We start from the raw sequence: 13,102 nt of genomic DNA, 5'->3' as shown, positions 1-13,102 counted from the left end.
AAACATGCAAAAACATCACTAACTTTGGAAAGAACGCAATAATCTGACCAGGTCTGAGTGTACTTGAACAAAAATCTAGCTATCTAAAAATATGTTTACGAAAGTAAAATTTGCTCTGGTAGTAAACACAGAATTTTAAGAGCTTTTTTTTTTTTATCATTACTGTTCTTTTTCCTCTGAAAATTTATTTCTGAACAACTCAAAATAACTAAAAATAAGAGAACATACTATAAATGCTGATCATACTTGGAGTACTGCAATCAAGCAGAAGCAAGCTTGTTGCTAAACTTATTTTACTGTGAATACAAGACTACTGATTCCCAGGCAGAGGGACTCACATATTGTAGCGCTGTTTTCTGGAATTATCTTAAGACTGTTAAACTGTACTTTTAATAATTAAATTATTTAAAGATCTTGATTTAATAATTACTGTTACATGATTTAAACACCTTGATTTCTACAGGTATAAAGTTGTAAAATACCAATCTAGCATTTGCTTGTACTAAGGAGGCAGTTTAAAGTATTATAAACCAAAGCTAAAAATCCAGCACAGAACACAGCATCATCTCAAGTAAATCATCCTATAATTAACTATTAGTAAACCAGCAAAACTGTTCAGTTAAGCTCTTTCACATCACTACCAATAAGCATAAATCTAGATGTCACATACACACTACAGATGAGTTATGCCAGTAAGTCCAGAAAAATCTCGCCTTGTGAGGATGATAACGAGTAAGAGGATGTTCGCATTTAAAAGGAAATCTCTTCTGGAATTACCTATAAAAGATACATTTTCCTCTCAGATGCCTGTCAAGTTTCAAATATACTAAAAAAAATTTTCTTGTACAATGTGTGTTAGCATTCACCAACTTACTAGTGTAGGCTAGTGAAAAAAATTGAGTTTTCAAAGTAGCGTGAAACCTTCATGCTCAGTTCAGTGTTTCAAGGCCATCTGGAAAATGCACAAGACTAGTATTTATTAGCATCTATAGTGATGCAGGAAACCAAAAGCAGATATGATATCTCTTCTGCAAAATGTAAGCCTAAGATGACTAGCTATTTTTATTCAAAATGTATTTTTCACGTGTGTGTATATACATACATTCATATATACACGTGTATACAAAAAGCATTTAAACAGATGCCTTAAAAAGACACTTCGGTTTCTTAAATGCATCACAAAAATCTTAAGAGACGTATACAGAAAAACAAGCTGTCGTTTCAGTTTATCTAAAACACATGATTCTGCAGCAAACAAGAACAGACCAAAGCTTCGTTTTCAGCTTGCAATGAGTATGTGGATTTCAACATTTGCACAAACTTTAGACAGATCAGTTTTCACATCAGTAAATACAATCTACTGATGTCTGCTTTGCCATTTTGAAAAGTTCAGTTGTTAAAAAAAAAAACTTATCACGGAAAGCAGCTAGCTGTAGCGGTACGGGGAGAAAAAAAATTGACCTGTGCTGTTCATTAAGCGATATTTGAATTAGCTTCAATGTCTGAAGGATGACAATACAGAAGTGGAGAAGCACTAGACTGGTTGCTGTTTTGCTGTCACTGCACCCTGACAGCAGACAGAAAGGCTCTCTGCGATAAACCACACCTGCTGAAACTCTCAGCTGGACAGGAAACTCCTGAATATGATAATTTGGAGAACAAATCTGGAAAAAAAAATGGGGAGAATGCTCTGAGGAGGAAATATCTGCAGAAGTAAGGGGAATGATAAGGACCTTGTTTTACATACAGTCCTCCATAACAGGACGGTAACATGGGAACAGTTAAATTTTGATCAGGAAAGGCATCCCTGTCTTGCTGTAAAAGAATTTATTTTTAAGCCAATACCTTGAAGTGAGAAGGAAATGGCACTTTCATCACCAACTACACACCCTGTAACATCCTCCAAAGCATCTGTTCAACTCGCAAAATCCTGGTATTCCACTCTTAAGTGTTATTTAGGAACAGGAGGGAGAGATCACATATACCATTACCTTCCACAGACTTAGCAGAACATCTATGCAGAAGCATTTGCATCAAGAATGCAACAAGCCAAGCACCAGCCTAGGTGTTTGCAAGCACACTGGTTGAAATTGGATGATGTGCCACCTACACTACATTTTGGTCTATTCTCTTCTCCTCAAATATGACAACATGTTTAGGGATGAAACAGACAAACCCTAAACATCCCTACTCTGGAAAGAAAAAACTAATCAAAAACCTTTAGTACACTTAAGATAATTCTTACAAATATTTTTAAACAATTAAAAGCTACACATTTCAGTGAATCTATCCACAGTGAAATCTCTTACTGAACTACAGAAGGAAATTTTCATTTGCTTAGATATTTATGTCCAATTTAAATGCTGCTTACATAAATTGAACTGTTTCATTCCCCTGCCCACACTGTTAATGTTCATTAAATGGACCTGAAAGTAACTGGATATGGACTCACAAGGTAAGCTATCTTTCTTGGAAGACATTTGAATGGAAATATTATTATATGCCCTTCATAAAACCCCTTGTCAGTGTCTATAAATAAAAAACTATGGTGTTGGGGTGGGAAATAAAGAAGATCGTAGAACAGCTCGGGTTGGAAGGGACCTCAAAAATCACCTAGTTCCAACCCCCCTGCCATAGGCAGGGATGCCACCCACTAGATCTCGTTGCTCAGGGCCTCAGCTAACCTGGTCTTGAACACCTCCAGGGATGGGGCATCCACAACCTCTTTGGGCAACCTGCTCCAGTGCCTCACCACCCTCTGAGTGAACAATTTCCTCCTAACCTCTAATCTAAATCTCCCAAGATGAAGCCAGTGGTATCCAGTTCCAGGACAAGAAGCATTAAGCACAAATTGAAATACGAGAAATACCACCAAAGCATTAAAAAACACTTTTTTTTTTTAATTGTGGAGGCAGTCAAACACTGAAACAGGTTGTCCACAGTTGCTGAGAAGTCTCCATCCTAGAAGACACCCAAATTCCAAATGGTGAGGGATCCTGAGTAACCTGCTCTAGCTAACCCTGCTCTGAGCAGGGGCCTGGACTGGGTGACATCCTGAGGTCCCTTCCAACCTCAACTGTCCTAGGATAAGGTTCCCCAAATCTTTGTACACTTAATTAAAAAAAAAAAAGTTGAATACATAGCCTGTATAAAGTCTGTATATATAGTAGAGAGGGTGAATAAGGAGATCTCACCATGTTACTTTTCCCATGTGTTAGCTTTCCAGTTTTAGTACAGAAATAACTTTAAACATATCAGCATTTACCTCTCAGCCGTGGCATTTCAAACATTTGTGACTAACAGAATCAACTGTCTGAAACCAAGATCAAAGCATCGAGGCTGCCAGTTTGAGCTGCCAGTGAACCTCGCACAAATGGTGAGCTCCTGAATAAGGTTAAAGAAGCCACCAACGTGAGGCACCTACAACCTCCACACGCAGTCTAAGGCAGGTAGTTACCACAGGATATGTAAGCGCAAAAGCTAAATGCTTTAAAAACTGTTTACAGTAAAAAAAATGCTGAAAAGTAACACTGTCATCCAAATGGCAGCATGCCCAGCAATATAAAGTGAATTTTTCTGTGGAATATGTGACTCACTTCTAAACGTACAGTCATATACAGAGCTAAGAACCCTGCTACTACACTTAAAGGTTTACACCGAACCTAAGTGCATCAAAATATTAAAATGCTTCTTTACAGGGAACTTTAAACTATCTCATTAAGCTCCCCTAAAAACCTCGGCATCACATTCAAGCAAAACAAAACATCCAGGTTGATAAGGTGAGTTTTGCAGAACTCTTCAAAACCAATACCGTTGCTGAAATTACCGGATCTTTTTAACTTCTATTCCTTCGTGACACTAAATGTTGATGAATAAGAATAATTTCTACAGATATCTACATGTTCAGAAAAAAATTGAAAAGCTTTGTAATAACAGATTGAGGGAATTTTTTAGATTGCTAATTATATCACCACCTTGAAGGTATCTAAGGCACACAATTTGAATTTTTGGGCTATGTTCTGCCAATTGCTATGTCTCTTCCTAAAATATGGCACCTATACAACATTTGTGTTGCACAGGTGCAACATTTACGTTGTTACGCTGGAAAGAATGAGGACTTCCTAAAATGGAGAGGAGTTACCAGATAAAATATAGAAAAAGAAAAGATTTTCCTATTAGGGTTTCTGCATGTTAATGTATGCAACTATACTCTGCTGATCTCTTTACTGAGTTTTGTTTAAATTTTCAGGTCTAGCAATCCATATTTTTTTTCCCTTTTTTGTTCTTTTGTACCCTGATACTTTGATGCCATGTCAGGTCTCAAAATGGTCTCTAGAACACCAGAATGCACGTTTCACAGGAAGGGCAACGGAATTTTTCTTCTCTAGGTAAATGCACATGTGCATATACATGTGAATGTATATTTCTCTAGAGAAATTTTTCTTCTCTAGGTAAATTCACATGTGCATATACATGTGAATGTATAAACAAATTTACAAATAATCGCTTCAAGCACATACATACAAGCACCATGTAACAAACAGTTCAAATACCATTATTCCTTTAGTCCACTGGCGAGTCCAAATTCACATTTGGAGTTAGTTACAGTAGAGCTGACGGCTATAAAATGCCCTAACAGAGCAAAGGAGTTTAAACCTACAAGGGCTGATGTTCTAAATTGATGGTAAAATTTAATTTTTATAAAACTTCTTAAGCTTCTTGCAATAGGCATTACATCTTTAAATTAAAGGGCATCTTATTCAAATTTAAGCTAAGTTTACAAGCAAACAGTTGTTTGCTTTCTTTTTTTCGTTACAAGCAAACAGTTGTTTGAATCCTTTCTATATATACTCTTAACTAGTTGTATCCTACACTGGAAAAAGGAAACAACTTTGGATACCATTAAATACACAGAGTATGTAGCAATTAATATGTAATTACATACATGTAATTAGAATTGTAAGCACTTATATATAGCAGAATGAAGGATTAGTAACATATGGTCTAATTACAAGTTCCAATAAAACGACAATTTGTATTCTGCATAAAAGCAACTGCCTTCGAAATGAGGTGTCATAAACAGAGACACCTACAATGAACTGCACAAAACACCTGCAGAGTAGTACACTGAATTTTATAACAAGAACAATCAGCACTTTGCTGGACTAACAGGCAAGCAAGGACAAAAGGTGTTGTTGTGGTGTGTTTTTTTTTTTTGAGGGGGGTGGGGGTAGGAAGGTGAACAAATAACATTTGGAAAATAGTATTTCAATCAGATCTACCTTTTGTTCAGCATGTTGTTAGAAAACCTACTTCGTAATCACATTTCCAGTTAATTTAAGAAGAACACGTTTTTTTCAGTAGAAGCTGAGTCACTATTTCACTTCACTCTCTGAGAGAGAGTCAACACTACAATAAATATCTAACTCATCTGAAACAGGAAACTGGGTTAATTCTATACTACTAAACATTTAGCAAGTCAACAGTAACTTCACTATGGACAACCTTTTTTTTAACCTCATAACTAATAATTGAGAAGCGTGATAAACAGTATCATGTGCTGCTCGTTTTCCTCAGGAAAGTTTTTTAGGAATTTGTTTTCCTTTCAAAATAAGCAGCAATGAAAGGTTTCAAAACTAGAACTAAAACCTTCAGATAGAAAACTGATTTCAGAGCTTGTGTAATGGTAAAGGTTTCTAAGCCAACAGCTGAAATTAAAATAGAGTAAAAATGAATACCCCTTTAACTTTTTTTAAAGTACAGATACATTTTTTTTTAAAAAATCTGCTTCTGACAACATTTTGTTTATGGTAATGGTGGCAAATTATATGAACACTTTACATGTTGCTCTACCATTTTCTTGCTAAGCACATAGATCAGTTCCAATCTATTATAAAAAAAGCTGGATATACTGTAATACCTTAAACAGAGACCAAAAGGGATTAGTTTTCACTGGGGTCACTGCTTAATTCACCAAGCCAAAATAATACCAGTGAGAAGAAAAAAATACAACTATTGAAGAGCACTTTAAAAATATTTCCCCTCTATTCTTTCCTACATCGTTTAACTTGTACAGAAATTCAACAAATGGGAAATGAGTCAACTATGAGCCTACCACGCCACCAGCCATGCATCTACCAAAAATGCAAACATTAGACTGATACCTTGATATCCTTTCACTTTTTGAAGCCTAATACCTATATTCATTTATTAAAAGCTTATCCAATAAACTTGTACATTTCCATGTGTTCGGGTAACTGCTTGCATTTAACAAATAAATTAATGTCCTCTGACATTCAGCATTGCAGACAATTGTATTTTCAGAATGTAAATTCAATATGTTTTAATAATTTTTAAATTGTAACTATAATATATGTATATATTACGTATATGGTATGCATATACAAATGTGTATATATATAGTTTAATATGACTTGTGTCCATTAAGCTACTGCACGGCACCTCTGATTTCACAAAACTTTTGCTTCAGTAACTTGATTTCAGTGTTTTTTCCTTCACACAGATGATTAACATTCTTGATGGATGTGATGCACTACAATGTCTCTGAGATACTGCACATAATTCTGTAACATCTATTAAGGCAGCTAGGGCAATTCTTTTTCTAGTCAGAGCAGGATTAACAAACACTTAAACATACAGAGTCAAAAACGTCTGAAGTATCAAACTTTTCCCTTCTTTTGTAAGACACCTTCTAAAATTAAAACTTGGCAGATACATACACTATTTCCCCAGTCACATGCTCTCTAAAGCTATGGATGCTGCAAGTTTTTAATCAGCTAACTGCCTGAACAAAAGTTAGCTAAGCACTTAAGCAATCGGCTAACACAAATATGTCAAACTCTTAAATCCTAATTACATAAAATAGGATTAATAATGTTTATATTAAGCACTACTTCCCCCCCAGCAAATTCCAGCCTAAAACACATTTTCCTACATATTCTAAGCCTTTGAACAAAAGCAAACATCTTGCACCATCGTAGGATTACCATAGAACAGGACAAGTTTCTGTTTCTCAAACAATGCCAGTGCTGGAGACAGTAAGACTACAGCTTTAGGATTCACGCCAAAGTTATTCTAGTACAGCACCATTCAGTAACACTTAAGGTCATCTAGAGATGCCTGTTTTGACATTAAGTGAACACAGGTATCTTAAATTTGCAGACACACAGTATACTTCATGATTCTATTCCTTCCAACTTTTTTTTCCTTCATTGTGGAGAACACAGTAGTTTCCCACGATACTGCAGAAGAAGGTATTTTGCCTTTACTTCATAGTAAGTATTACTTAACATCCCAAGGTCATTCTTGGCATTGCAGAGTGATTCCCCTGGGGAATAGCTCAGTGTGGAATGGAACTATGGGAGTGAAAGTTTCCATATGGCTATTTAAGTGTCACAACAGTTGTAAATAAAAAGAACTCCAGGGGGAAAACAAAAACCATGTCAGTAAACAACTCAGTGTAGCTGCTGGAAGTAATTACTTGCAGTCTTTTGAAGTTCATGCATGGTTTAAGAACATCTGTGCATTTTAAATAGGTGAAAGCAGAACAGAAGAAAATCCTTGTAGTATTAGTTCATTTAGAAAACTAGTATTTGCACAAGGATGTCAGATGACTTACTCCAAATCCCTTATGTGATAATAAGTAACCCAGGGTTTAAATATTAACAGTCTCTTTAAAAACAAAACAAACAATGCAAAAATAAAACTACAAAAAGTGTTCCAAAACCAGCAGAAGATAAACATAATGCAATCATCCATCGTAGTCAATTACATAACCAAGATTAATGATTGATGGTTTTTAACTTAGTGCAAAAAAAAAAAAAAGCCAGCAGTTTTTCTATGCCATAGAATATTTGGGAAATTGGGGGACAACTTACTCAGGTCAAGAACATCATCTGTCTTTATCAGATCTTCCTCCCTTGTCAGTGGTAACTGAGTTTCTGGCTCATCTCGCAAGTGCAGTGATAATGAACGGAGCATAAAGAAAACTCTAATTGCCTTGAGAAATTAAAAAAGAATAATAAAGCATTACTGCACTCAGTAGTACATATTTTAGCACAATCTTACAAAAACACTCACTTTTACAACCCTTAAATTTGTTGTCATGCAGTATATCTTTTTAAATTAAGAAAACAACGTAATTTAAAAGTTTGTTAAAGATACAGAGAAGTTGAAGCACTTTATTTTCACTGAAGTAGAAGCAGCCGAGCTTTTATCCCACTGGCACACTTATACACACAGTGACCGACAGGCAAATGCTTACAAGAGACATTTAAATGAATACTAAAAAAATCGTCTTTTTAAATTGGCATTTTGAGACTGATTTTATTTACATGACCTGTATTCTACAGACAACTAAATCAACCTTCACAGACTCTCACATTTTGAATTTTAAACAGTAGAATAACTAGAGTTAGTAAGAAGAATTACTATGTCTACAAATTTGAGAGGAAACAGTGGGGATTCACTAGTTTTAATTTTTCTGTGTTCATCAACACTAACCACATCTAAGAGAACATTCTCAGAGACCTTCATTTATGTTCCCAAAAGGTCTACAACAGGGCAAAGCATACTGAAAGCTGCATCTAAGGAGCTTTCAACAGCTGCTCTGTGAAATTGATAGTCTTGTTTTGATTCAGAAATTAATGACATAAGGTATTTAAAGATTAGATAAAGTGGCAAAGAACAATCACCACTTTATTAGCCACATTCTGAAAGGCACCATTTATAACCTGTTCTGCTACAAGAACTATATTTTCTGTATAGCAAATGAAAAATCCCTTTTTAATACTACAGGGGTTTGGTGGCACCTTTTTCATTTTTTAAAAATTAGCTTCCTACATAGGAAACCTGTGGCATAGTGTAAAGTGACTGCTGTCTTACAGTAAAAGCACTGAATTCACGAACAGCTGCAATGCCTGGGAACTCCCAGCTTGCAGGAAGCATTAGGAAGCACAGTCTAAAATGCTTTAAGGGAAAACCCTTCACCTCTCTGTATTTTTAAATGCAACACAACTACTGGTCTTGTGAACCAGAAATACATTTGGCCATTCTTCACACTGGTGCTTTCAGAAACTTCTGGCAGAACAGGGACAAAGAGAGGGAAATCATATATCTGACTTCCATGATTTCACACCAGAGCAGACAAATTTGATGTGCTGTTGAAATCTATGCAGGAATGTGATTACTTGGGGCAAAGACTGTCAAGGCTATCAAACCAAAATTAATCAACACTACCTTATGAATAAGAGCAGAGTCAGTTTGTAACAGAGGACAGTTTGTAATGGAAAACAATCTCTCCCATTTTGGGAGATTGCACTCAAGGAAACCGTGAACTTACTGAAATTAAATAGGATTAATTTAAAATAGTTTTACTACCAGATGCTTCAAGACTAATTCATGGTACTGAGACCAAAAGCTTCTATATTCCAAACTGCACCATCCTTGCATTTTTGTTAACCCCAGAGTCATAGTCAACAGTTGTTTTTTTGTTTTTTTTTTTTAAATTCAAAGGGAAACCATCACTCAGCCTTCCACTTCCTTTCCCTCAACCCTCTTTCCTCCCTAGTGTTAATTTTCCTTGCATGCATTCCCTGTAAACCTGTTATCACTCATCTCAAAACATATTTACTGCAGAATACAAGAGCAGGAAATTAGCCCTTGCAAGAAAAAACAAGAATTCAAGAATGTCAGATGAAAAGGTAACTACACTGTGACTCCCACAACACTGATAGCCCTCAGTTTGCTAACAGTATCAATATAAACCAGAAAGCAGGAGATCAGTGACTTACTGTAACACTTTATTAGATCTCAATGTAGCAGCAGAGCAGTCCCATGGACTACAACTTTTTTTCAACCAACTTCTGCTTTCTGGATCAAGTAGAAACAACTATAAAAGGCTATCTACTTTAAAGAACTACCTGTAATAAGGTATACTTTGTGTCGATTCCTTCATTTAAATATGCATACCATATGCAAAAAAAGCACCAATGCACAGACAGACCTACCAATATTTCATTACATTCCCATGAAACAGCATTCTCAGATGCTATTGTTAAAAGCCTTTCTCAAAGTATTTGCTTGCTACGTACTCCAAGATGCAGAGTTCAAGACCCATACTGTTCATTACTTCCCAAATAGGCATATAAATGCACTTGCATTGGTCTAGGTGGCTGGTGACTGTCTAGATGACAGTACCATCTACAGGACTATAGTCAGAAGCAAGAAATGCAGCCAATTATTAGTAACTGGAATATCAACAATTCAAAAAGAGTATCTGTTTTTGGAAAGAATGCTTCATCAGGCAACAGTAACTGATTTCAGAAAGCAGATCATGAATTTCTGGTAATTTTCATGTTTTACATCTAAAGGGCTAGCTAGTTGGATTTTGACAATTCTTGAGAGAAATCTGATTTCTGAGAGTTCCTCCTAAAAATGTTAAAATGAAAAAGTCACTTACAGGAACTTTCTATTGTAAAAGAAGTGAAAATTTAAAAAGATCTGATCTCTAAACCAAGAGCTTGTGATACAATCACAGAACGAAATTTCTTCACTTGCTAGCAAAATAAAGCTTTATAATTTTTTTTTTTTTTTTTTTTTTAGTATCATGCCACAGGACACTCAGAATCAAGCCATTATCCATTTGAAACTGCCAGCAAAACTTCCAGCAGCTTAAGCATAAGCAGGAATGTCACAAGATGCTCCAGAAGTTCAGAATATTGTCACTGCAATTCAGCCTAGGAGCAAAGCTTAGCCAGAAGGAAGAAACTGTGGCATAGGAATTCTAAGAAATTTTAAAAGTTCTAGAGCAATGTGATCAGAGGAAGGAGTACTGACAAGAAAAGACAGCACACTCTAGGCGTTTCTGCTGATTAAAAAGACATTTCTATCTCTAAATTATAGGGATATTTGTATTTATTTCTGAATTTCCTGTAATTGAAGCGTTTCTTTCTTAATACATAAAAATACGGAGCAGTTTCCTTCAGAAAGTGTTTCTAGACACCATTCTGTTTAATGCTTCAGAGATAGTATTCTAGGAAGCATTTTTGCTTTCTAAGAACAATACTTTTGAAGATAATTCACTGTACTTTATCAAAAAGTTCCTGTGATAATAATAGTTGTACAGGTCAAGAACTGATTATCCCAAGAAAGTAGATACCAAAGTGGCTATTCATGTCAGTATAACCTCCAAAAATTGTCAGTCAAAAAAGGATTTTACTATCTCACTCAAAATCTCCATCCTGAATTGCTTTGGAAGATGAACACTCCTGAATAGAATTATGTTTTGCTATGTCAAGAAACACAAACAATACAAAGCAAACCAACCTTCCTGTGGAGATTCTTACTGTAGGAATACAATCAAAGACTGAGATACCAGATAATGAAAGAAAATGGATAATGTATTAAAGCATGCCATCAAAAGTCTTTTATGTACATTTCTTCACTGAAAAAATGAAAATCACAGCACAAGAACATATTGAGGTAATTAGAAGCGAGAAAGTAGAGAACAGGTTTCTCCACTGGGACAGGTAATTATTATATGTTCTACAGGGATCTGTCATTAAGCTTTTATGATTTTATGGATGAAGCTTCCAACCAAGCAGCTTTCAAGGAAAAACATTTGTATTTGTAGAATTCTTCAAAGCCTTTGGCATTAAACTGTCATTAATGAAAGAAAAAAAGCCTTACTTACTCTTCGTGTTCTTTCCACATCTCCACAAGGCAATCTTTTCACAAAATCTATACCAGTCAGTGGTGTCCCCGTTGGAGGCAACAAAATGGAGGCATCCATCATCAAGTACTCTACATTCATGGGTTTAATCTATAAAAATATTTTAACATTGATTATTATACAGAACAATGAAAGTTTGCATCTTTACTTTTAAATACTACCCATGACTGCATACATTGAGAGGAAGGGGTCAGAGTTCTGAGAATTTGATACCATCCATGTTGTTTTAAGCTCTTTACATGCAATTTCTATTTTATATTTGCTCATTGTTCCTTAACACTGTTAAAATTTCCATATTGAAAAACCACAGCAAAAAAAAACCTGAAAGATTAGAGTAGAAAAGCCATTTCATGAGTACTAAAAAGCAAAGTCTGTCATGTTTGATTTCTGTGACTGAAGCTGTGACTCAAATTTATAACTACTTCAATCACAAGAAAAAAGTTTCTCGTATCTTCTTCTCCCCAGAAAGAAAAAAAAAAATCTCTAGTCTCTAACGATGCAGTAACTTGCAGACTAGGCATTTCCTTACGTCGTGCCACTAACAGTCTCTCCCTTACATGGTTGCTTATTTGCTTGATTAAATGATGTTTGAAACATCTTATCCTTCTGTAGTTTTGGACAATTTCATCTAAGGTCTATTACACACAGGAGACATAAGGTTTTTGCCAGAAAATCAGCTGGAATGACTAAAATAAACATAAAACCCCTTCCCATAGCTTGTAAAATATTCTGTGCAGAAGTGCAGTCACGTGGGCATTCTAAAACAGCCAACAGTAACTGGAAGCGTTCCTGCTCACTTTGCCATGGTCACATACCATGAAAGAAGCAGACTAAAATAAAATCCAGAATTTTTACAGCAGTCTTGAACTGCTGCTCTGCAAAAAATACAAGCTCAAAAATAGTCTCTAGCCAATCCTTCTGATCTCAGAACCATCATTTTCAGTGTCAAAAATGCTGGATTAACAAAATAATTTGTAGAAAAATACAGAAATCTAAATAGATGACAAATGAGAGCACAAAAGTGAAATTTCTATTTATAATGCCATTCTCATGTCTGCATACATTGTTTTAAACAGCATTTTACTTCATAAAGATGAAGAATGTGGGTAAAAAATCATTGAAAACCAAAATACAAAGGACTACCGTGTTCAGCTTACTTGCTCCCGTAAACCGTCATCTACAGTTGTTACTGAAGGAACAACGTTTTTTCACTTCTTTGTCATTCAGATAGACCAAATACACTTCTGCCTCATAGAAGCTCCGCACCATGTTATTTACATACCTCATCTAGTAAGACTACTTCAGCGTTAAATCACTGCTTAAATTAGCAGAGCACATTCTTTGCTAGCT

General features: G+C 35.5%; 1 protein-coding gene across 8 annotated transcripts in view; it reads right to left on the bottom strand.

The window, feature by feature from the left end:
- The window catches only part of CLEC16A (C-type lectin domain containing 16A), an 85,101-nt gene that overhangs the window by 33,807 nt on the left and 38,192 nt on the right, over positions 1 to 13,102 (bottom strand). For all 8 annotated transcript variants that reach the window (XR_010825181.1, XR_010825182.1, XR_010825183.1 and 5 more), the window contains exons 17-18: positions 11,714 to 11,842; positions 7,899 to 8,019 (exon numbers count right to left, since the gene is read on the bottom strand). Coding sequence is in view for 5 of the 8 variants with exons in the window: in XM_066977968.1 (XP_066834069.1) it covers positions 7,899 to 8,019; positions 11,714 to 11,842 (250 nt within the window). In the remaining 3 variants the exon portion in view is untranslated. The remainder of the gene's footprint in view (positions 1 to 7,898; positions 8,020 to 11,713; positions 11,843 to 13,102) is intronic.

This window comes from Anser cygnoides, chromosome 15, assembly GCF_040182565.1.
Source record: "Anser cygnoides isolate HZ-2024a breed goose chromosome 15, Taihu_goose_T2T_genome, whole genome shotgun sequence".
Lineage (NCBI taxonomy): Eukaryota > Metazoa > Chordata > Aves > Anseriformes > Anatidae > Anser > Anser cygnoides.
This window is presented reverse-complemented; position numbering and strand designations above follow the sequence as displayed.